Source organism: Wyeomyia smithii, chromosome 2 (assembly GCF_029784165.1).
Source record: "Wyeomyia smithii strain HCP4-BCI-WySm-NY-G18 chromosome 2, ASM2978416v1, whole genome shotgun sequence".
Taxonomy (NCBI): domain Eukaryota; kingdom Metazoa; phylum Arthropoda; class Insecta; order Diptera; family Culicidae; genus Wyeomyia; species Wyeomyia smithii.
Window position 1 is genome coordinate 2,627,410 of NC_073695.1, and position 24,454 is coordinate 2,651,863.

Sequence of the window (24,454 nt, forward strand, 5' to 3'; positions counted from 1 at the left end):
GAATATTATTGCTGAAGCAAACAGAAACTTAGGATTCCTCACTAGAACTGCTAAAAGTTTTCGTGATCCCTACCACTTGCGATCACTGTTCTACGCCCTTCTTGTTCGCTCAGTATTGAAAACCGCTTCAATCAGTTGGAGCCCCTACATGAACTGTTGGACCACTAGAATCGAAACTATACAGGCGCGATTCTCAAAATTTGCACTAATGTTGCTTCCTTGACATGAAAACTCTGCAGTGTCGGTGGAATTCAGCTAGAGCACTGTTTGCTGCCAAGCTGTTGCTTGATAACATTGACTCTCTCAACCTTATGGAGCAAATCAAGCTGAATGTAACGATAGTATCCTTAAAATCTAATTACCGTGCTGGATCGAAATCCGTACACTTAAGCACATGATAATCTTCAACGGTCAATATAAAATCAAGAAATTACATATTGCTTTAAACTGACATGTTAACTTATAGGTCTACTTATATTTTATCACTATTTCCAAGCGAAATGATTTAAACTACTCTGAAACTCGAAAAAATCATGTTTGAATAGAGCATGTTTTAAATCGAAATCCGTACGCAGTTTTTCGTCTGAATCGAAATCCGTACACTTTTGTATCGAAATCCGCACGCACGCGATACAGACTGGATTAAAGACCGTACAGCAGTGAATCAAAATCCGTATAGATATAGAAGTACGTAAATGAATTTTATTTTTCAATTTATCTTTAAATTTACGAATAAATATATTATATTTATTTTTTATTTGTTTATTTGAGCATGTAGAGTAAGAATTACTTCTTATAAAATTCTACACTAAGCAAAAAAAAATTGTGGCGGTCAATTGGTTCCTAAAGTTTTACACGATTTTCTAATTTTTATATCAGCTGAAATAGTGCAGCTTTCTGTGCAAAACTTGTTTTTAAAAAATGTTTATCGTTGTCCTTCAAATTTTGAATGAAGAATAAAAAACTGCTCGAAATGCCCTAAATTTCGAGCATTTTTTTATTTTTCGTCTAAAAATCGAAGGAAAACGATAAACTTTTTTTGAAGTTTTGCTCAGAAAATGCGGCTTTCTTTTAATGATATTTAAGAACTGGAATAGCTTTAGGTCCCAATTGAATGATTCGACATAAAAAACATAAATTTTTCTCAACTACCAGCTGCGAGACGCCTTCTTCCAGGCCCAGATTTAAGGAGGGGGCAAATGCCCCGGGCCCCCCGATTGCTATACCCCACTTCATGATCCAAATCTTCCTCTCCAGCAGTGAAGGTTGGTGGAACTCCTTTTGATTGAGATTCGTAGCCATAAGTTACGGCTCTTTTATCGTAGTCACCTGAACGCCAGAACCTCTCGAAGCTTCCCGGTACGACTTTCCCTCGCGCACTTCTGTCACAGCTCTTTCGGGGTTGTTTGCCGTATATTTATGCTTGTTTTCTTCCATAAAATGCTGGAAACAAGGATGAAAGTTCAACAAAATAAGCATGATACACACGCTGTACGGATTTAGATTCAAGCGATTTACAAGGATCAAAATCCGTACGGCACAGTTTTTGATGAATAAATACAATTTGCACTATTTACCAGACAATACACAGCTCGAAAATGACAAAGACTTACCTTTTCAATCGATTTCAAAAAAATTCACAGAGTAAAACACTTATATCCCACTTGAAAAACGTTTTTATCTGAAGAACGTTTCCTTAGTGAAATCTCTGACGTTGCGACGAAATGACAACTGAAACCGATACACGATTGAATTTTTATTTTTGATATTTTTATTTCATGGCCTACTGGCGCATAGTTCAATTTAACAGAAAGCCAATAGTTCAACGGACATGTACATGTAACTTTTATATGAGTTTTCATTTTTGTAATGCTTAAAACTGAAGAAAAACATCAAGCTGTACGGATTTCGATAAGTTCGGGTTTCGATCCAGCACGGTACTGCTGAAATCGAGAATTTAACGAAGTGTACCATTATTTCGATTTCTGCCAATCCTGTGAAATTTCAAAAACCGTCTGAAACTATTTAACTCGTCCGCTTAAGTGTAATTGCAATGATCAATAGTTTAAGTTTTATTCATGTAGACAGATGCAGTCAGATCAATGAGTATAAAAGAGAGGTGAGGAGGAAACTTACTAACACTTGCACGCGTCCCTCTGCTCGCCCCCTCCGCCCATAGTTGATGCCAAATAGTGACGTAGCTATTTGGGTTTCGCATTGGGTTCGTCTAGTTGTTTACATTTGAAGCATTTACTAATACTAGAAAAATTCACCTCTCTTTTATACTCATTGCAGTCAGATGACTTAATAAACGAATAATAATAACAAAGCTGATTGTCAGCTACAGCTACACCTTCTTGGGGAACGTTATGGGAGAAGTGAACTTGTGGGGGAAGTAAAATACGAAGTGCCAGTCGTTGCCATTGCCATCATCGACGTGATTTGCCGGGAAAACTGACTAGACCAGCGGTTCTCAATCTTTTTTTGTCCGCGTACCCCTTGTCGATATTTTTCATATCGATTGTACCCCCCGGCTTGGAATGTTCTCGCATAGTGGAGAGAGTAGTGGTAACGGGTGACTACTAAAAATCTGGAATTTCTTGGGGGCTCTTTTATTCCACAACAACGCTTAGAGATAAATGAAAATATGTATATGAAAGCTCTATCTTTCCTCTTTATGTCAGTATTTTGTGTTTTGTTTATACATGCTCAATTCGGTTCAAAATGGCGTCCAAACAAAGAGCATTCCGCTAGTGCATTGTACGGTTCGGTATGAACTGCAAAACAATTTTGACAAGAGGTGAGTAAACCATTTTGAAAGCGAAAATCTTCCGGTTTCTATTGTTTATTGTTTCCTGCAAACCTCAACTATAATCTACCAGGGAGAAAGCTGAAGACCACCATGCGTAGTGAACAGAAAAGGACTTTTCTCTTTTTGTCAAATCATGGTTCAAGCCTAGTGGTTTGACTATCAATTAAAATTTATACCAGAACGAATGTTTGAACAACATTATGATTCCATTTCTTTTAAAACACCATACAGATGAATTGGGTAGGGTAAATATGTATAAAACGCCCCCCTGGGGCATAACGCCCCAGTCCATTTATTCGGAAACAACACAAAAATAAGACATGAGACTATTGGGAATCTGTAACGGGTCATAAGAACAACCTTCTGTGCAAGTTTGATTATTGTCACTAGCAGCAAAAAATAAATAAAAACCAGTTTTGATTTGAGCTGCTTCAGGTCTAATTTCTTGCAGCGTTTCCGTAACATTTTTTCACTGAAGTATAAAGTTTATTACCTAATTTTTGTACTTATATATCTCAAATGAACCTCTAAGCAGCTGAATCTAGTGAAGAAACGATAAAAATTGTATAATTTGCTTAAGTGTTCAATGCTTTCTGCTACACTACAGCTCGCGGGCAATATGCCCCACCGCTTGTTCATTGCTTTAGCGTTTGCTTCTGAGACTTCAAGCGCTGTTTCACTTCGCATGCTGAGCTGGCATATGAAGCTACTGCATGGGGCATATTATACTGCATCTGGGGCGTTTTGCCCCGGTAGATTGGAAAGCTTGAAATTTTATCATAGTTTTTAATAAAATTATAGGGTTTTTGTGAAACAGTATTACAACACAAAATGATAGCTGCGCATTACCAACTAAATAGTGTATCCAACTGCATGAAAGGTTTGTTGTTTGTGATAAACACAGCTACAATATTGATGATGTTCCTAGGGGGGGCGTATTATACCTGTTTACCCTATGTGATTTAGCCAGAAAAAAATATCATCACAGTGCGTCAAAAACACAAACGTTCCTAAGCAACCACTCGACTCCATTTGTACCCGAAATACGCAACCCAACAAATCCACCCCAGTGTCGTTCAATCGAAGATTTCATTGGGATTTTGAGTTCCTTTGGTGCAAAAATAACTGGAAATCAACGAATTGTGAACAGTTGATCGGTAAAATCAAGAGATGCATTCGAAAAGTGGACTTGAAGGCCGTACAACGCCCTTGTTTCGGCAGCAAAAGAAAACTTCGTCGGGAGGCCGGTAACGGACCTTTCTCAAATGTTCAATATTTTTTGTTAGCTCATAGTGAATGTATCTTCATGAGAATTAAATAAGTTTTTCTTTAATTTCTTCTACCTTTTTTGACAGCTGTAGTTTAGTTCAGGTTTCAAAATGAACTATGGTTTGTTTGCTTGCTACAGTCATGTTTTAGGAGCAAGATTGAACAACAAATGAAGTATTATAAAAAAATTGCTTTGTCCGCCATTACTGTTTTTTTTTTCGCGTACCCCCTGAGAGCTTTCGAGTACCCCCAGGGGTACGCGTACCCCAGGTTGAGAACCGATGGACTAGACCATCATATTCAGGCTTTGCCGCTGCGTCATTGCTCGCAGCTCCGAGACCAATGGGCGGGACTGCTGCTTCCTTGTACCAACCTTCCGGCCAAGCGCACGCTTTGATGTAGCCACTTTTTCCTCGATCTTCCTCTTCAGCATCCTTTGGAGCTTCATGTCGCTCAGGGTCGTCTGCCGTCCGTCCGGGTACTGTTTTTTGAACGCGCAAACTTCTGAACGCACCAACATCACTGTTTCCACTATCACGGCTAGAGTTCGATCGATAGAATTAGTCAGCCTATACACCAGAGAGACGCCGAGACACTCACCGTTAAAACAACTGTCAACATCAATTTTGCATTGCCGTTATCCGTTTTGATGTTGACAGTTGCCTTAACGGTGAGTGTACTCTAATATACAGGTTCCCTAGATAGAATTGTCAATTTTTTTCTACTGTCTCATGGATTACTATGATTGATGCTGTATTCGTAGTTTCGGGAGTGCGTGTGAAAGTTAACCCATGAAAAAACAACAATTTTTGTCTGCTTTTTTCTCTTGTAGAAGACTGAACCACTGCGAAATTCTTTGATCTATTGTGGTATGCTTCAACTTACTCTAAGTGTGTACGAGCAGGTACATCACTATTTGGCGAGTTGATGTCCTTGCTACATTGCACATTTATCCCAGTTGGGCAACGCACTTCGTATGAAATTTATTACCTCACCGGGACTTTCCCTCCAAATTTCAGTAGGTTCTGTGTCCTTTACCGAAGATACGCAATCTGCGTTGTAATAATACTCGGCATTCGCAGAGTAGGTGTTCTGATGTTTCGCTTTCGATGCCACAAAGGCGACATTTATCGTCATCAAGTTTGCTTATCATCTTGAGATGATACTTACTCGGACAATGCCCTGTAAGAAGACCTGAGCAGCACGAGGCTCTTCTCGCGATTTGGTTCTACGAATCTTTTTGATTGTCGCAATCCGTTTATGACATCCCAGTTGGCTTTGAAGGTCGCTTTCTCCCATTCACCGAATTCAGTTTTTAGAGCGCTCGGGGAAACTCCACAGAAAGGTTCTGGGCCAACAAAGTTAGTGGATGACCCTTGTCTGGCTAGTGGTTAAATCAGCCTTGTCGTTTCCTTCGCTTCCACAATGACCAGGAATCCAGTATAAGTTAACCTGGTTTTTCATAGCTAACTGTCAAAGCGACAGGATGCATTCCCACACTAGTTAGAGTGGCAGAAAGGAGAATTCAGGGCTTTAAGTGCATTCTATTATTGCGTATATTTCCGCCTGGAATACTGTTGGCCAGTGTCCCATGGTAAAAAAAATATTATTTTCTGGTCCTGTGAATCCCGCACCCGCGGAACCATTCATTTTAGAACCGTCTGTGTAGAAGCAAAGTGGGCCCTCTCGAATTGTGGGTCCACCTTGTTGCCAACTTTCTCGTTCTACCTCTAATGCTCTGAAGGGAATTTCTGCCTGCCTGTCTGTCTGTCTGTCTGTCTGTCTGTCTGTCTGTCTGTTGGTCTGTCTGTCTGTCTGTCTGTCTGTCTGTCTGTCTGTCTGTCTGTCTGTCTGTCTGTCTGTCTGTCTGTCTGTCTGTCTGTCTGTCTGTCTGTCTGTCTGTCTGTCTGTCTGTCTGTCTGTCTGTCTGTCTGTCTGTCTGTCTGTCTGTCTGTCTGTCTGTCTGTCTGTCTGTCTGTCTGTCTGTCTGTCTGTCTGTCTGTCTGTCTGTCTGTCTGTCTGTCTGTCTGTCTGTCTGTCTGTCTGTCTGTCTGTCTGTCTGTCTGTCTGTCTGTCTGTCTGTCTGTCTGTCTGTCTGTCTGTCTGTCTGTCTGTCTGTCTGTCTGTCTGTCTGTCTGTCTGTCTGTCTGTCTGTCTGTCTGTCTGTCTGTCTGTCTGTCTGTCTGTCTGTCTGTCTGTCTGTCTGTCTGTCTGTCTGTCTGTCTGTCTGTCTGTCTGTCTGTCTGTCTGTCTGTCTGTCTGTCTGTCTGTCTGTCTGTCTGTCTGTCTGTCTGTCTGTCTGTCTGTCTGTCTGTCTGTCTGTCTGTCTGTCTGTCTGTCTGTCTGTCTGTCTGTCTGTCTGTCTGTCTGTCTGTCTGTCTGTCTGTCTGTCTGTCTGTCTGTCTGTCTGTCTGTCTGTCTGTCTGTCTGTCTGTCTGTCTGTCTGTCTGTCTGTCTGTCTGTCTGTCTGTCTGTCTGTCTGTCTGTCTGTCTGTCTGTCTGTCTGTCTGTCTGTCTGTCTGTCTGTCTGTCTGTCTGTCTGTCTGTCTGTCTGTCTGTCTGTCTGTCTGTCTGTCTGTCTGTCTGTCTGTCTGTCTGTCTGTCTGTCTGTCTGTCTGGCTGTCTGTCTGTCTGTCTGTCTGTCTGTCTGTCTGTCTGTCTGTCTGTCTGTCTGTCTGTCTGTCTGTCTGTCTGTCTGTCTGTCTGTCTGTCTGTCTGTCTGTCTGTCTGTCTGTCTGGCTGTCTGTCTGTCTGTCTGTCTGTCTGTCTGTCTGTCTGTCTGTCTGTCTGTCTGTCTGTCTGTCTGTCTGTCTGTCTGTCTGGCTGTCTGTCTGTCTGTCTGTCTGTCTGTCTGTCTGTCTGTCTGTCTGTCTGTCTGTCTGTCTGTCTGTCTGTCTGTCTGTCTGTCTGTCTGTCTGTCTGTCTGTCTGTCTGTCTGTCTGTCTGTTGGTCTGTCTGTCTGTCTGTCTGTCTGTCTGTCTGTCTGTCTGTCTGTCTGTCTGTCTGTCTGTCTGTCTGTCTGTCTGTCTGTCTGTCTGTCTGTCTGTCTGTCTGTCTGTCTGTCTGTCTGTCTGTCTGTCTGTCTGTCTGTCTGTCTGTCTGTCTGTCTGTCTGTCTGTCTGTCTGTCTGTCTGTCTGTCTGTCTGTCTGTCTGTCTGTCTGTCTGTCTGTCTGTCTGTCTGTCTGTCTGTCTGGCTGTCTGTCTGTCTGTCTGTCTGTCTGTCTGTCTGTCTGTCTGTCTGTCTGTCTGTCTGTCTGTCTGTCTGTCTGTCTGTCTGTCTGTCTGTCTGTCTGTCTGTCTGTCTGTCTGTCTGTCTGTCTGTCTGTCTGTCTGTCTGTCTGTCTGTCTGTCTGTCTGTCTGTCTGTCTGTCTGTCTGTCTGTCTGTCTGTCTGTCTGTCTGTCTGTCTGTCTGTCTGTCTGTCTGTCTGTCTGTCTGTCTGTCTGTCTGTCTGTCTGTCTGTCTGTCTGTCTGTCTGTCTGTCTGTCTGTCTGTCTGTCTGTCTGTCTGTCTGTCTGTCTGTCTGTCTGTCTGTCTGTCTGTCTGTCTGTCTGTCTGTCTGTCTGTCTGTCTGTCTGTCTGTCTGTCTGTCTGTCTGTCTGTCTGTCTGTCTGTCTGTCTGTCTGTCTGTCTGTCTGTCTGTCTGTCTGTCTGTCTGTCTGTCTGTCTGTCTGTCTGTCTGTCTGTCTGTCTGTCTGTCTGTCTGTCTGTCTGTCTGTCTGTCTGTCTGTCTGTCTGTCTGTCTGTCTGTCTGTCTGTCTGTCTGTCTGTCTGTCTGTCTGTCTGTCTGTCTGTCTGTCTGTCTGTCTGTCTGTCTGTCTGTCTGTCTGTCTGTCAGTCTGTCTGTCTGTCTGTCTGTCCTACAATTTGTACCTCTATTCCGTCAGGTTGCCGGAAGACGTAATTCTGCGTCAAAAATGGGAAGCAAAACGGATTTTTGCGGCAATTCTTTACAATGAATAGAACAGGGGTCCACCACCACCCTAAAACCACAACAGTTTTTTGGGACTCACAATATTAATCAACTACCTTTTTTTGTTCACAAAAAAACAACAACCCAACAAATAATTTTGTTGACTAATAAGATGTAAAATAACAAAAGAGGTTGAAATATCTAACAACGTGGACATTTCAAAAACGTGAAGAAAATTATAGTTAAGCATTATTTCTAAAGAGAGAACAATACAGAAATAATCTCAATTCTGTAACATACGTAGACTTTAAATGAGAAAAACTGCGATCAAATTAGCCTAAAATCAGAACAGTAAAAACTCAACCAACACAATGAAAATCCTTTAAAAAATTGTTTCTGGAAAATCTGAATCAAAAACTCGTAGAGTCCGCGTAGAAAAACGATTACGCTTAAATGTATATTGCTGAGACAATTTATCAATTTCGGAACTGCTTGCTTTCATCGTTAAAATAGTGTGAGAAGTGTGAAAAAATGTTTTTTTTTATGAAAGTTCAATTAAAAATCCCTGGTTTTTGATGTGCTGAAATTACATTTTTTATAGCGAAAAAATAAAAAAATAACCCTAATCCAGAATCGCTTGAGTTACAAATTGATTAAAAAGAAAGAAAAGTTACATTATTTGTTGATTTTGTCAAATTCGCACTTATTTCACTTTCAGTTACTCGAAAAGTTATCGTCGCCTTGTCAAAAATTAAATTTTTTTCAAACGATTGAACATACAAATAGGGATAATCACATCTCTACGTGTCATATATTCTAAACGATTTGACGACCAATAATGTAGTTTATTGGAAGTTTACATCAAAATTAACTGAAATAGTAACAAACTTTGGGAATAGTTGTAAAAATATGCCCACCCATTTACACAAACAGCCTCTTTAGCTCAGTAGGCAGAGCGCTGGTCTTGTAAACCAGCGGTCGTGAGTTCGATTCTCACAGGAGGCAAATTGCCTTTTATAACTTCTTTTTGTTACTAATTTATGTTCACTCGAAATTAAACGTTGTAATACCACCAATTGACCAATTAAATAAACGATATAACCTTAGTTATCTGTTGATTATTCGAATATCATAATGCGTTTATTTTACATCACAAACGATTATCTACAACTTAGAAAATTGGAATATAAATGTTGATTTGAATTCTATAGGAAATCATAATGCTCCTCTAATTTAGCATCGTGTGGCGATCGTAGATGTTGCGCCGCTGCTCGCGCACCTGCCTCTTCCATTTATCCTGCGAGTGACCAACCCGATTCAGGACATTCCCGTCCCGTACCTGCATGTCCTGACTGTGATTTCCAACTGCAACCGAGGTGTCCTCCTGAAAGAAAGAAAGCAACACGAGCAGAATAGATTAGAAATCTCGAATTGAATTAATACTTTCCTGTTGTGATTAGAGATCCCTGACTAACTGAGAACGTAACAAACCAACAACAACTAAAAACTGGTGCCGTTGAACAAATAACTAAAGCGGTGTAATTACAACGAACAGAGATCACGTTTATTACTATCATTTATTCAGCCTTGCGGTTACGTTATCTGCGTTGCTAAGAACACAAACGTTAAAAATATATCGAGCAATTAAGAAAAAGAATTGTAGGCGTTAAACTATGAACAAATGCGCATAAATCGCATATCACGAGGCTTCCGCTTTAAGCAGAGAAACCCGTTCGCGGTCTTTGCTGCCGGGAGAATATTCTACACTGTCACTGTCGCTATCGGTGCAATCAATAGCCTGGACGGTAACATTATTCCTACTGCTGCTAAACCTAGTGGAGTATAATGAATCACGCTTCTTAAAGAAGCCCTTAAAGCTAATACTGTTACGATTGATATTGTTATTATCACTGTAGATATTCACATCTTCATTGGTGTGCTCCTGGTAGTTCGCCTTAACTCGCTTGTTCAACAGCGGATCCAGACACATCAGGAACAGCATATAAATCACCAGAAGCGAAATTATCCAGATTACAATGATGACTACCACCTGAGTTGGAGAAAACAAAATCAAATAGTCTTATCAACAGAATTAATCTGTGGCTCACAGGTCGTCATACCTTAATAATGGTCGTGTTTCTGTTTTCGTACTTGCAATCACAGCGAGGGCAGAACTCCTGCTCTTTACCTTTCACCTTATCGGCTATCCGGGGTAGTATTACCCCGTCGCAATTGCACTTGTTCGGTGGCACATTATCGATTATCAGCATCCGATCCGAGTCATCTTCGGTGTTGTTCTTCACCGATTTGATGCTGGGACAGATGCATTTGCAGCGCTTGTCCTCGTAGGATTGTGCCTGTTTTTTTTCGGGGGGAGTTTGTAACGGGGTTAAAAGTGGGTGTTCGATTGTGAATTACCATCTGCACAGGAATGCTTACCTGTGAACCAACAACATGAAGCACTGTGATAAGCGCCAATAGTAGCACTGATTGTTTGAACATTAAAATTTATTTACAATGTTGAATATTGGAGAAATAACTACGGAATAATGAATTTGAATTACGCGAACAGACAATCGCTTTTTTTCTCAAAGCTTTATTGACGTTGTTGACGTTTCATTCAGCAGCGTTGCCAGATCTCAAAGGAACTGTGATCAAGGTAACATAATGTACGTTGGAATCATTTTCTTCTAATGTACGTTGGAATCATTTTGAATGCGACTACAAGCCTTTGAATATGTTAAGACTAGAGACTGTGTTATTAAGAGATACGCAAAGAGAAAAGCAGTAAATATCGCAACCCTTTGCTAATATTCTATTTTAAAAAACTATTTTCGCATGACCTTTCGTACGCTCTAGAAAATGTAATGAAATTACGAAACTTTGTAAGGGTATATTACTGAGTTTCAAGGCTTGTTCATACAGTTATTTAATTTTCAATGCATCACTCATAATATGAGCATGACGAACACATTTTTCGTTGAAACCATAATTGCACGTGATTCACAGAATTGATTGCAACACACATTCCGTACGAAAAGTAACACGCATGAGTTTGTTTACTTTGCACATTTGGAGCCTTGATTCGACGGTTCACTTGGAGTTTTCGACCTCACTCTTTGCGTATCTGTTTATAACACCGTCTGTAGTTCAGACCTGTTCAGACGAAGCTGCTGTTTTGACGTAGAATACGTCTTACGGCAACAATTACAGGAACCCAATTGCAATACAAGGATCCAATTTCAAAACCGAAAACATCGAGAGCGTCACAAAAATTGTCCAATTTCAAACGTTTTAAACCCAGTTAGTTTCCAACCGATTTCTGTCATTTTTGCAACAATCGATTGGAAAACCATTTAAGCACCCGTCCAAATGCAGAAAATTGTAATCTGATTGTTCAAGCAATTGTAATATTGAAAATTGTTGAACATTGTCGAAACGCAAATGTCCTTCTAGTGTAGAGTTCTTTCTGGTTTGGTTTGCCTCAAATTCCTGACCCACTATTTTTAGTCTTCGAAACAGTATAGCTACGAACCTACATACAATTGAGTTGCTTACCTATGTTACAACCCGTTCGCTTATCTTGATATGAAATGTCATACATCAAATTTCCCGGGAAAACTAGACGTATGGATTCTCATATCAAGATAAGACTCTGAAAAGCATTTAAAATAGGTTTTAAATAAAGTTTTAGAAGCTTTCTTTTTCCATTCTAATACACTTAAATCAACAGGCTTAATAATCATATCAAATAACCTTGGTTTTATTTATTGCAAAGAAACCAATTTGTTCGTTTAAGAGTACATTCAGAAATATAGTATGCACAGCACTCGGTGCCGCTACCAACCCTCTTCCACCACGTTTTAGGAAATCATTTTCCTAATCATATAGTTGAGAATACCACCGTTGCGGAAGTACTCCAGATCTACCTCGGTATCGAAGCGTACCACAACCTGAAACTTGAGACCGCCGTCCGTCTCGACGGTGATTTTATCGTGCGGTTTCACGTTATCCGGGAGGGCAATGTTGAACTTCTCTTGTCCGGTCAAACCGATCGTGTCGGCATTTTGCCCCTCTAGATACTGCAGCGGAATGATGCCCATACCAACCAGGTTGGAACGATGAATGCGCTCGTACGACTCGGCAATAACGGCCTTTATTCCCAGCAGATAAGGTCCCTTCGCAGCCCAATCACGGCTCGACCCACTGCCGTAGTCTTTACCAACGATAGCAATCAGTGGCGTACCCTCCTGAGTGTAACGCTCAGCACAATCGAATACGTCCATCTCTTCGCCGCTTGGAATGTGAAGGGTTCGCGGTCCTGGGCCACTGACGAGTTTATTTACCAGACGAATATTCGCAAAAGTTCCACGTGCCATAACGGCATCATTTCCGCGTCGCGATCCATACGAATTAAACTCGCGCGGTGTCAATCCACGGGATGAGAGATAACGAGCCGCAGGGCTGTTACGAGCAATCGAACCGGCTGGTGAAATATGATCAGTAGTAACGGAATCTCCCAGGTTCAGTAGAGCTCGTGCGTTGACGATATTGCCTATTTTAGGCAACTCACGTGCCATGTTCTCAAAGAATGGTGGATGCTTAATGTACGTGGATGATTCGTCCCACGGATAGAGTTTTCCGGTTGGAGCGTTTAATCCTTGCCAGGAGGGCGATCCCAGTTCAACCTTTGCGTAAACATCACGGAACATTGCGGGGATAACAAATTGTTTTTCAACAGCATGAATCTCCTGTCGAGTTGGCCAAATATCTCGCAAAAATACCTTACCACCGTCAGGTTTAGTTCCTATCGGCTCTTTCTCAAAATCGATATCCACCGTACCAGCCAGAGCGTACGCAATGACCAACAGAGGGCTAGCCAAATAGTTCGCACGAGTGTTTGGATGGATGCGACCCTCGAAGTTGCGGTTTCCGGAAAGTACTCCACAACAGACCAGATTGTTCTTCTCGATGGTGTTAGCGATATTGTCCTCCAATGGACCGGAGTTACCAATGCAAGTCATGCAACCATATCCCACTACATGGAAGCCCAGCTCTTCGAGTGCCGGAACAACACCCGATTCCTTCAGATAGTACGTAACAACTCCGCTTCCAGGCGACAGCGAAGTTTTGATGTACGGAGCAACCTTCAAACCAGCTGCAACTGCTTTTTTCGCCAGTAATCCAGCTCCAAGCATTACCGAAGGGTTGCTAGTGTTAGTGCAGGATGTAATTGCAGCTATCACGACAGAACCGTGGCGAAGAGCGTATGTCTTTCCATCGGCCCAACTGAAACGCCCTTCCGTTTTCAATTCGTCTTGCGGAATTGCAAAACCCTTGAAGCCAACTTTAGCCGTCAAACAATCGCGGAAGTCTTTTTGCATCTCACTGACCGACACCCGATCGTGAGGACGTTTAGGTCCCGAGACCGAAGTGACTACAGTAGCCAAATCCAACTGCACAGTCTGGGTATAGATGGGATCCTGCGATGCGTCATTAAAATTGCGCAATTGATTCGTTGCCTTCAGGTAAGCTTCAATAACCTGCACTTTATCCTCGGCACGATTCGTTTGACGCAGGTAGTCCAGCGCATTTTGATCAATCGGGAAATAACCCACGGTTGCTCCATACTCCGGACACATGTTACTGATCGTGGCACGATCGGCAATAGACAACTCGCTGACACCAGGTCCGAAGAACTCAACAAACTTGCCTACAACTCCGATCTGTCGCAAGTGCTTCGTAATGGTCAGAACCAGATCCGTGGACGTTGCCAGTGGGTTCAATTTACCCGTCAGCTTGTAGCCAATGACCTCCGGAAGCAACATAGATATGGCCTGGCCCAGCATGACAGCTTCAGCTTCAATACCTCCTACACCCCACCCAACAACACCTAACCCATTAATCATGGTGGTGTGAGAATCCGTTCCCACCACGCTGTCCGGATACAACATCTTGACTCCGTCTTTCGCTTTTGTGTCATCCTGGAACACCACACGGGCAAGATATTCCAAGTTCACCTGGTGAACAATGCCCGAGCCGGGAGGAATGATCAACATGTTGTTAAATGCTTTGGCTCCCCACTTCAGAAATGTAAAACGTTCCTTGTTACGCTCAAATTCCAAATCCTGATTCTTATTCAGTGCATCCGGTGTCCCAGCAAAGTCCACCTGCACGGAATGATCGATCACCAAGTCGGACGGACAGATGGGATTAATCTTGTCGGGGTCTCCACCTAGCTTCAGAACGGCATCGCGCATCGCAGCAAAATCCACCACCGCCGGAACACCGGTGAAATCCTGCAGAATGACACGCGCAGGCTTGAAGGGGATCTCCAGCTCTGCGTCCGTCTTGACGCTCTTGGTGGCCTTCCAGCTCAGGATGCCTCGTACATCTTTCTCCAGCACTTGGAAGTTGTCGCAGTTGCGGACCGCCGATTCCAGCAGCACACGGATGCTGTACGGGAGTTCTTCTGTAGGAGGGGAGGAGAAAAGAACAGGTTAGGCGGTTTTTAGAGCCTTTTTGACGAAGAATATCACGGTAAACGGACTCCTGACGTATGTGCAAGTTCTTCATTGCACGCGAAAAATCGATCTTGCAAATTTGCATTTTTTGTGCTAAGCAATGAAGTACTAATGATAACTAACGAATCACAAAATTGTCCAACATTTTATCTATTCATCGGTCTAGTGATTATTGTAAATTATTAGTTATGCAACTACCTCGGCAGAAAACCTGCCGAAGTAGTCCCGTAATTCAACCTAACATTTTGCCAGTTTCATTTTCAATTTTACAGAATGTATCCCAGTATAGAAAACAAAGACGTAGTCCGGCGTTAAAACTTTTCATGAGATGCGAAAGAAATTTGAATTTACATCCTCAAAATGAGATGAAGTGCTGCGTCTGGAAAGAAATAAATAATTTAGTTTTTTGATCAAAATTTCAATACTTACTAAACTCCTGAAACGATGCAATATCGAAGTAGTGGAAGGTTTGGCCATTAACGTTTAATTCCTTCTGCAAGTTTTGAAATGGGTTGGGACCTGAAAAAAATGAAACGTAAGACACCAGTCATGCTTATTATAATTTAGTTGCTTCAAAAAACTGTGCGCAGAATCTGGCAATCAAATTTGATTGCAAGACAGATCTAAATCTACGATTCTGTGTTGCTGGTGATATAAAACAAACAGCGGCATTATCTTGTTAGCAACGAAAACGATGCATTTGGTGTTTATCAATAATACATAGAAACCTATTCGGTTGCTAGTACACCTTTCCCTTTGCACTCCGCTAGCCATAATCCAAACATGAGAAAATTCTATACTGATTTGTAACAGTTTTACGACCAGTAAAGGCCAACAGTAATGCGATCTACCTTGCCTTACAACAGGTAGTTGGCCGTCATTACGCAGTCATGCTACTTGTTGGAAAAAGACCACCTGTAAGATTCTTACAGCTCGACTATAAATTGATAATCATAACACACCATCAAATAAAACGATATCATCATCTAAGCGTTTGCTGGTCGCATACTCCAGTGAGATGCAACGTTATCTCATATTACGTTAGCCGAACTGTCTGAACATGCCCCTTGAAACTGTTATCATATTTTTGGCACATCATTTCTAAAAGGCGTGCTCAATGTTCCGATGTCGATTAAGCAACTGCATAGACTCTAATCAAAGGAACCATCAAATTAATTCCAGCGCATATTCGGTTCACAAGTCAAAGTCATCGATCGACATCGTCCACTACTTCAAGCAACGATGTGTGTGTGTTTGCAACAACAACAACACAGGCAGCTCGTGCGACTTCTTCAGCGTCCACAAGCAATTGAACGATCTTTTTTTTTTTGTTTCTTGCTCAACCGGTCAGATCACCTTTTCATTGATCGAAACAAAAAACCAAAAGCTAATACGCTTAAGTTCCTGCAGTGCAAAGAATGATATAGCGCTTATCACCCCTCGAACGGGAGGTGTCCGGCTTATCAGACAGAATAACACACAAACCACAAATGAAACGAATGGACAATTTATTCTAATCGAGGTTTAAACTGAACACGGACCACTTACCAGCCATGGTTTCTTCGACACGATTGCTTCTTTCGTAACCACGTAACCACAACTTTTCGAGTAAAGCCTATATGAAAGGGGAAATGAAAAAGAAAACTTCTCTTACTACTGTCGCCGGTAAACGAAAAACAAAAACTATCACACTACCCAGTACTTTGCTATGGTTGGATACCGATAGTGTGAACACATAAAATGTAAATCAGCGTCACCAACAAACACTATAGAGATGTCTACCTTTTCTTACGTGAACAGCTAAGCAAAACCACGTCCAAACCACTCCGTGCCACCTGGAAAACTAAACGAGCGGAGAACGAACTAAACTCAAAGATAAGCATCATAATCAGCGTTGCCAGGTCATTTTTTTAAAAATCTGGAAAAGGCAAAATAAAAATCTGAAAAAAATGTGGCGGTCATTTCGTGGGGTGAAAGGTTAATTTTTCGGATAAAAGTTTTGAGGTACGCAAAATTTGAGGTGACAAAATTGCAAAATTTCGCGCCAAAATTGAAGTTATGACCTTTTTGCGGAACAGAGAAAATAAAATCTGGATAAAATCTGGATCATCCATGAAAAATCTGGATAATTGGACATCAAAGCTGTCTACCTGGATACATGTTCAAAAATCTGGATAATCCAGCTAAATCTGGATACCTGGCAACGCTGATCATAATAAGCGAAAAGCAAACGAATTATATGCAGTGGTGGGCACCGCTAACCGAAATTTTAGCGACGCTAATCGCTAAGTCGCTAACCGGAAAATTTAGCTCGATAATCGCTAAACGCTAAACGCTAAACCCACATTAGCGGAACTTTCGCTAATCACTAATCGCTAACTTTTTAATATGTAAATAGTCATAGCGCTATATTTATTGCTCGTGTTTTGTAAGTACTAGACCACTTTGATCTGTTTTGGTTAAACAAACGAAAACAATTATTTTTAAAGCTTTTTACAGTAAGAGGTTTACGAAACGGTATTCTTATTTGACTTTGTATAAACAAGAATAACAAAAGTTATTTAGCTTGCATTGAAAATAGATACTCTTAAAAAAAGTTTTCATAAAAATTCAATTATTATCTGAATCGAAAAAGTAGAACCAAAGTTGTCATAATTTCAAGCGCATTGCAATTTACCAAAGTTCTTGGTGTGCCGAAAATTCAAGCTAGACCTTGTGTTTGTTCTTCAAAATGCTCCTGTGGCTTGTACGATAACTGAAACTCCATTCTAGGGTTAAAAACTGACAAAAGTAACTTTCGCAGTAAAGTATGTTCATCTTTCGAAGCAATTTACGTACGCCATCAGCAATTCACAGTTTTTCTAAATATTTTTATTGTCGCTTCACTAAAAAATTTAGCGAATTAGCGATTAGCGTTTCGAAGGCCAAAATTTTAGCGACGCTAACCAGCTCAAAAATTAGCGAAATCGCTAAATCGCTAACTGAATTTTAGCGTCGCTAATTAGCGAATTAGCGAATTAGCGGAATGGTGCCCACCACTGATTATATGACATACGGAATGTCAAAACCAGTGTTGCTAGATATTTCGTGCATAGCGTTCATTCGTAGTTATTCAAATTTTTGAAAATCACGTTTTGCTTAGAAAATGCAGCTCTTTCAGATGACATAAAAACTGATATAGCTCAATAACCCAATTTCTTTTTCTCTAAAATTTGGTTAGCATCATGAGTTCAAGTTTCAAGTACAACAATCGCTTAGCCTTGGGGCTAATAGCGGTCTCGATCAACTAGATTAGTTGAGAGAATTCGTTATCGATATTGTTTTTTGGCACATTTTGCATGTGTAGGATAAGTACAACGATACACCGTGCCCCAGTGCTGAGTTTTTCAGTTTTTCAGCTCGAAAAGATCCTCGACTCGATCGGGAATCGAACCCGATATCACAAGCGTGTGGGAGAGCTAGCCGACATACATCGCTAACCACAGAGTCACGGGGACCCGTGACGGGGTTTCAAGTAGTTTTTATCAAAAGAAGAACCAGGGAAACCAGATGTGCAGATTTGTCTGCGAAACGCAGAATTTTAAAGTCTGTGTGCAGATTTTCATTGAATCGCAGATATTCATCGATTTTTCATATATTTGCGCAGATTTTCTCGAAATGTGTGCAGATTTTTGTAGACTTTTGTCTGCACAAGCGAAATTTTAGCAATCACGGATAGATTTTATACAGATTTTTACATTTTTCAAGAACATCTGGCTTCTCTGAGTACCGTGCTGGATCGAAACCCGTACAGTATCGAAATCCGTACACCTTGATGTTTTTCTTCAGTTTTAAGCATTATAAAAATGAAAATTCATATGGTAGTTACATGTACATATCCGTTGAGTTGTTGGCCTTCTGTTAAATTGAACTATGCGCCAGTAGGCCATGAAATAAAAATATTAAAAATGAAAAATCAATCGTGTATCGGTTTCAGTTGTCATTTCGTTGTATCGTTAGAGAATTTACTAAAGAAACGTTCTTCAGATAAAAATGATTTTCAAGTGGGATATAAGTGTTTTACTCTGTGAATCTTTTTGAAATTGATGGGAAAGGTAAGTCTTTGTCATTTTCGAGCTGTATATTGTCTGATAAATTGTGTAAATTGTATGTATTCAACAAAAACTGTGCCGTACGGATTTTGATTCTTGTTATTTGCTTGAATCGAAATCCGTACAGCGTGTGTATCATGCATATATTGTTGAACTTTCTTCTTGTTTTCAGCATATAATGGAAGGAAACAAGTATAAATATACGACAAACAATTTCGAACAAGCTGTGACTGAGGTGCGCAAAGGAAAGTCGCACCGGGAAGCTTCAAGAGGTTCCGGCGTTCCGGTTACTATGAAACGCTACGAAAATTGCACTATTTCAGCTGATATAAAAAATAGAAAACCGTGTGAAACTTTAGGAACCAATTGAACCTCAAAATATAGTTTTTCGGTAATTTAAAAATTAATTTTTTATAAAAGATGTTAATTTTTGTACTGCTATATCTATACGGAGTTTGATTTATTGTTGTATGGACTTTGATCCAGTCTATATCGCGTGTGTGCGGATTTCGATTCAAAAGTGTACGGGTGGTTCAGACAAAAAACTGAGTACGGATTTCGATTTTAAACATGTTCTATTTAAACATGATTTTTGAAAATTTTGCTTGAAAATAATGATAAAATATAAGTAGACCTATAAGTAAACTTGTCAGTTTAAAGCAATAAGTGATTTCTTGATTTCATATTGACCGTCAAAAATTATCATGTGCTTAGGTGTACGGATTTCGATCCAGCACGGTAGAATAATATTCCGGGACAGAATTTGATTATGAAAGCAGTCGACCTTTTCTGTTTACGACGCTCAAACCTGGGAGGGAGAAACGGATACGAAGCTGTGTGAGTGTCAAAATGAACCAGAATGAGCTGTCATTGACTGTCAATTTGAACCAAGGAAAAAAAGCATTTTTTTGCAATGAGTATTGTTATAACAGAACGGTATCGCGTTGCTCGAAAATATATTCTCCGCAAACAGTTTTTGTATTCATTGTTGTTTTACAAAATATTTTGGTTTGTTTTTAGGTAAAATGATAAATTTCATAAGCTTTAAGTAACAATCATGCTAGCGTACTGCAATTATTAAACTTGCGCTTCTTTGGATTTAAGGCTTCGGTTACAATTTCGAACACACTTCATAACGGTCGAACTCAAAACTCTGAAGAAACTTTTATACAACGGCAAATTGAAAAAAACACAGACTCGGAAAATTAGTCTGTGAAATTTGCACATTCAGTATTCCTGATGTTTCTAAAAATTCGTTTGAAATTCGCATGTGTTACAGCAAGAAGATAGTTACACGCTATCAGAAAACGACGCATGTGCGTGTTCTCTGTTTTGAGTGCAGTATTCCTGCCGCAACATGAAAGGATTTTTCATCTGCTTTGCCGCTACACACGACTCGCAGATCGCCAGCTGTTTCTCGCCTTGCACTACACGGGAGATCACCTAGGGGTAGTGAGGGACGGGCACTGGGCAGTCGACGTCCTCGCAACCCGGAAGCATCTCTGACGAAGCGAGTAGTGCCGCTCCCATCATCCAAAATGCACTAACCCGCCCATTGGGGTCGATGCCAGTAAGGTTACAATTAGTAGCGTAGAAAACGGAGTTGGACTTTGTTATAGTACCACGTCTCTGGACTGGCAGCTGCACTGAGCTCCCTTAGTAAAGCCGTGTGACAGCTGGTTGAAACGGCAAGGTATCCGCTTTAGGGGTCTCCAGCTCGTGACAACCTGGCAGTACTTCCAGAACGCTCCGCGTTCATTACCTGGTGGAAATCAGAGAAAGATCAGATGGTGGGAATTGGTCTTAGGACCAGATTCTCTTTCCGACCTACATAATAAAGTCTGCATGAATGTGAAATGGATTGCTACAACGCTCAGGTTGATTTATCAGCTGAACAAGCAAAAAATTAAGGTTTAAAAAACTTATGAAATACTCCACGCCATTATTTGATTGTTGGCTGGTTAAGCGCTATTTCAATTAAAAAATAGCTATTAGACAACATCAACTAAACACTGAACAAACTGGTTGAATAAACGTTTCTTGATACTTCCCAAGAAACATCTTTTGGCTAAATAAGTGCTTTATAACTAATCTAATCCAGCTGGCGGCTAAACATAGGTCGAATGATGTATTTCTAAGTGTTCAATCAGCTTTTAATCAGTCGGTTTTGGAGAACTAAATCAGCTACTTGTAGAAGCGAATATTCATCATTTGTACAGCTTGTAGAAAAACTCTTTTACAGCCAAAAGTAGCTGGCTTATATGAAAATTCCATGGCTGAAACTGTACATTCTGTCTTTGTGAAAAAGTGCTTTTTCAGCTTTATTATAGCTAAGATAAATATAATTCAAAATATATATTCGTCTCAATTAGACAACTTTATTATTGTTTAGGCGATTCGAACACATCCAAATCTTTCGACTTGTTGCACTTTTTGTGTGTTTTTCATCGTTAATTGTTTATGATATTGTTAGTGAAAAAAATACTTTTTTAAAGGGTGATTTTTTGCTATTTGGTTTTTCGTGTATTCAAATTTGACAGTTCACGCGGGAATTCTGACAGCTGTCAAAGTCTAATGTACTTAGTTTGGTTTGCCAATTCACCATGAACAGACTTACGCCTGAACAACGCTTACAAATAATCGAATTTTATTACGAAAATTCGTCCTCTGTGAAAAATGTTTTTCGCGCATTACGACCATTTTATGGTCCTCATAATCGACCTACTGAGCAAGCTATTCAAGCTATTGTGACGAAATTTCAAACCAGTTTTACTCTGATCGACATAAACTCACCAACACGTATACATAGAGTGCGTACAGAAGAGAATATTGCTGCCGTATTAGCCAGTGTAGTGGGAGACCGTTAAATGTCAATTCGACGCTGTTCGCAGCAATTGGGCTTGTGTTATTCGACTACATGGAAGATTTTACGAAAGGATCTTGGTGTGAAGCCTTACAAAATACAGCTCGTACAAGAATCAAGCCGAACGACTTGCCGCAGCGTCGAATTTTTGATGAATGGATCCTAGAACAACTTGCCGAAAATCAACTTTTTCACCGAAAAATTGTGTTCAGTGACGAAGCTAATTTCTGGTTAAATGGGTATGTTAATAAGTAAAATTGTCGCATTTTGATCGAAGAGCAACCAGAGGCAATACAAGAATCGCTAATGCACCCAGAAAAATGCACGGTTTGGTGCGGTTTTCACGCTGGAGGTATCATTGGTTCGTACTTCTTCAAAGATGATCAAAATCGCAACATTACGGTCAATGGCGCTTGCTATCGCGCGATGATTTCTGATTTTTTTTGCCGGAAATGGAAGAGCTGGGTCTTGTTGACATGTGGTTTCAGCAAGACGGAGCACCGTGCCACATATCGCGCGATTCAATAGACATATTGCGGAATGAGTTCGGTGAGCAATTCATCTCACGAAATGGACTGGTGAATTGGCCGCATAGATCATGCGATTTGACACCGCTAGATTATTTTTTGTGGGGCTACATTTAGTCTCTCGTCTATGCGGATAAGCCAACAACAATTCCAGCCTTGGAAGACAACATTACTCGCGTTATTCGCGAGATACCAGCCGAAATGCTCGAAAAAGTGACCCAAAACTGGACTTTTCGTTTGGACCATTTAAAACGTAGCCGTGACCAACATTTAAATGAAAGTATCTTTAAAAAGTAAATGGCATAAACCAATTTATCGGCTCGAATAAAGATTTCATACAGTTTCGTAATTTTTATGCGTTTTTTTTAAAGAAAAACCAAATTCTTAAAAACCACCCTTTAGTATTCAATTACTTTACTGCCAGTCTCGAATCTCGAACTCATGCTCATGAGGTTGCTGGTAAAACGTCTATCTTGACATACATGCATACGTATCGATTTAACTCGTATATCTATTTCCAGTTCATTTCAAAAACAATTTTACATTGGCTGTATATAAACAGAATTGTAGCTGAACAAGCACTTTTTCAGCAAGACAGAATGTGCCATGGAATTGTCATATAGGCGCTTATTTAGACTATAGGCCTATCTATAGGCCTATCTATAGACTATTTAAATGAAAGTATCTTTAAAAAGTAAATGGCATAAACCAATTTATCGGCTCGAATAAAGATTTCATACAGTTTCGTAATTTTTATGCGTTTTTTTTAAAGAAAAACCAAATTCTTAAAAACCACCCTTTAGTATTCAATTACTTTACTGCCAGTCTCGAATCTCGAACTCATGCTCATGAGGTTGCTGGTAAAACGTCTATCTTGACATACATGCATACGTATCGATTTAACTCGTATATCTATTTCCAGTTCATTTCAAAAACAATTTTACATTGGCTGTATATAAACAGAATTGTAGCTGAACAAGCACTTTTTCAGCAAGACAGAATGTGCCATGGAATTGTCATATAGGCGCTTATTTAGACTATAGGCCAGCTACTGTTGGCTGTAAAAGAGTTTTTCTACAAGCTGTACAAATAATGAATAATCGCTTCTACAGAATCGATCAGCATGTATAACAGTTGTTCAAATGGCTGAGCTATTTCTTATTAGGTCCTTGTTCGGCTATTTAGGAAGCTGAATGTGACAAGAAGCTGATTTAGTTCTCTAAAACCGACTGATTAAAGGCTGATTAAACACTTAGAAACATATTATTCGACTTTCAGCCGTCATCTGAATCAGGTTAGTTATTAAAACATTTATTTAGCCAGAAAAAGTTTCTTGGGTTACTCTTGCTTCAGACTACCATCGACAAGGCTCAAAGAGAGTACGCCGATTTTGTGACTCGAGTTGAAGCGATGCTCTACGAGGCAGGTCGGTAAACGAACGAGGCAGTTACCGGGGGAAGCGGACCCCGACGACGTGAAGAAGCGGTTGGTGGAGCAAGCCTCGCACCCGTAGTAGTAAAAGGGTGCCAGAAAGTTAAAAAAAAATAAAGACGGAGCGCAAGGTACTGGGGGACGTCCTCATACTCGAGACTAAGGAGTCTAAGTACTTGGAAAGTCTTGAAAGAAATGAGAAGCGAAACCCAGCACAAGAATTTCGGGGCGGATGTGCGGAGCATCCGTCTATCTCGCACTGGCGAGTTGATTCTTGAGCTTCAGAAGGATGCGAACAACAAGGGCGCTTCCTATAAGGCGGTTGCCGAGCGGGTCCTTGGCAAAAAGTGTAGGTTCAGGCCCTCACCTCGGAGGTGACTCTCCAGCTTAAAAATCTTGATGAAATCACCGAGGGGTGCGATGTTGCATAAGCCCTCAAAGAGAAGTGCGGGGTGGAGGTGCGAGGAGTCTCCCAAGTGCATGGTATGTTCTGGAAAACGGGACGCACAACAATTGATGGGAGGCCCCGGCTTGTTTCGCGCAGTCATGCATAGGTGGATGACATGTCAGGTGACAGTCATGCATTTGGGTTATTCGCGTTGAAAGAGATTTTGAAGGCTGCTCGCACCTACGTGAACTCTCATACGCAATTGTCAAAATGTGCGTGATGATTAAAGCAAAAATATTTCCTTTCTTCTATTTCGCATGCAAAAACCAAACAAATATCAGCAACACCGTCAATGCGAATAGGTGGAAGCGGTAGAGATTGGTCTTACTGCCGAACGCTGTAAAACCGCCAGGGGACACATCGACATACAGACCTATCTGCCTGCTGGACGTTTCGGGCAAGGTGCTTGAGAGGATTATCCTCAACAGACTGATTAGGTTAGCATTGGCCGATATCGTATCGATACTTACGGTATCGATACCTTAGGGCCTAAATATCGTTATTTTTTATCGACGCAAGCGACTTCGATATAAAGCTGGATCGATACTTTCACCCCGATATTTTTTCAATACTGAA

The 24,454-nt window shown here is 40.7% G+C and overlaps 2 protein-coding genes and 1 non-coding gene across 3 annotated transcripts in view; 1 reads left to right on the top strand and 2 right to left on the bottom strand.

Moving 5' to 3' along the window:
* Positions 1-8,926: 8,926 nt before the first annotated feature.
* On the top strand, positions 8,927-8,999 carry Trnat-ugu (transfer RNA threonine (anticodon UGU)). The gene has a single exon. It is a non-coding gene; the product is annotated as a tRNA-Thr (tRNA).
* Positions 9,000-9,101: 102 nt separating this feature from the next.
* Positions 9,102-24,454, bottom strand: part of LOC129726135 (uncharacterized protein CG1161) — a 79,928-nt gene continuing 64,575 nt past the window's right edge. Inside the window, exons 2-5 of the mRNA XM_055682795.1 lie at positions 10,434-10,551; positions 10,115-10,351; positions 9,919-10,044; positions 9,102-9,378 (exon numbers count right to left, since the gene is read on the bottom strand). Coding sequence (XP_055538770.1) covers positions 9,223-9,378; positions 9,919-10,044; positions 10,115-10,351; positions 10,434-10,496 — 582 coding nt within the window. The 5' untranslated portion in view covers positions 10,497-10,551 and the 3' untranslated portion in view covers positions 9,102-9,222. The remainder of the gene's footprint in view (positions 9,379-9,918; positions 10,045-10,114; positions 10,352-10,433; positions 10,552-24,454) is intronic.
* LOC129726128 (cytoplasmic aconitate hydratase-like) lies at positions 11,730-16,390 on the bottom strand. The gene is made up of 4 exons (XM_055682786.1): positions 16,301-16,390; positions 16,067-16,133; positions 14,948-15,037; positions 11,730-14,466 (listed from the first exon to the last, which is right to left on the bottom strand). The coding sequence occupies exons 2-4, from the start codon at positions 16,071-16,073 to the stop codon at positions 11,858-11,860; spliced, it is 2,706 nt and encodes a 901-aa protein (XP_055538761.1). The 5' UTR covers positions 16,074-16,133; positions 16,301-16,390; the 3' UTR covers positions 11,730-11,857.

What these genes read in the sequence shown, in the direction of transcription:
- LOC129726128 (XM_055682786.1), bottom strand. An exon ending in TGCATCGTTTCAGGAGTTTA is followed by an intron (nt 14,467 to 14,947) that starts GTAAGTATTGAA and finishes CCCCTCCTACAG; the next exon opens with AAGAACTCCCGTACAGCATC.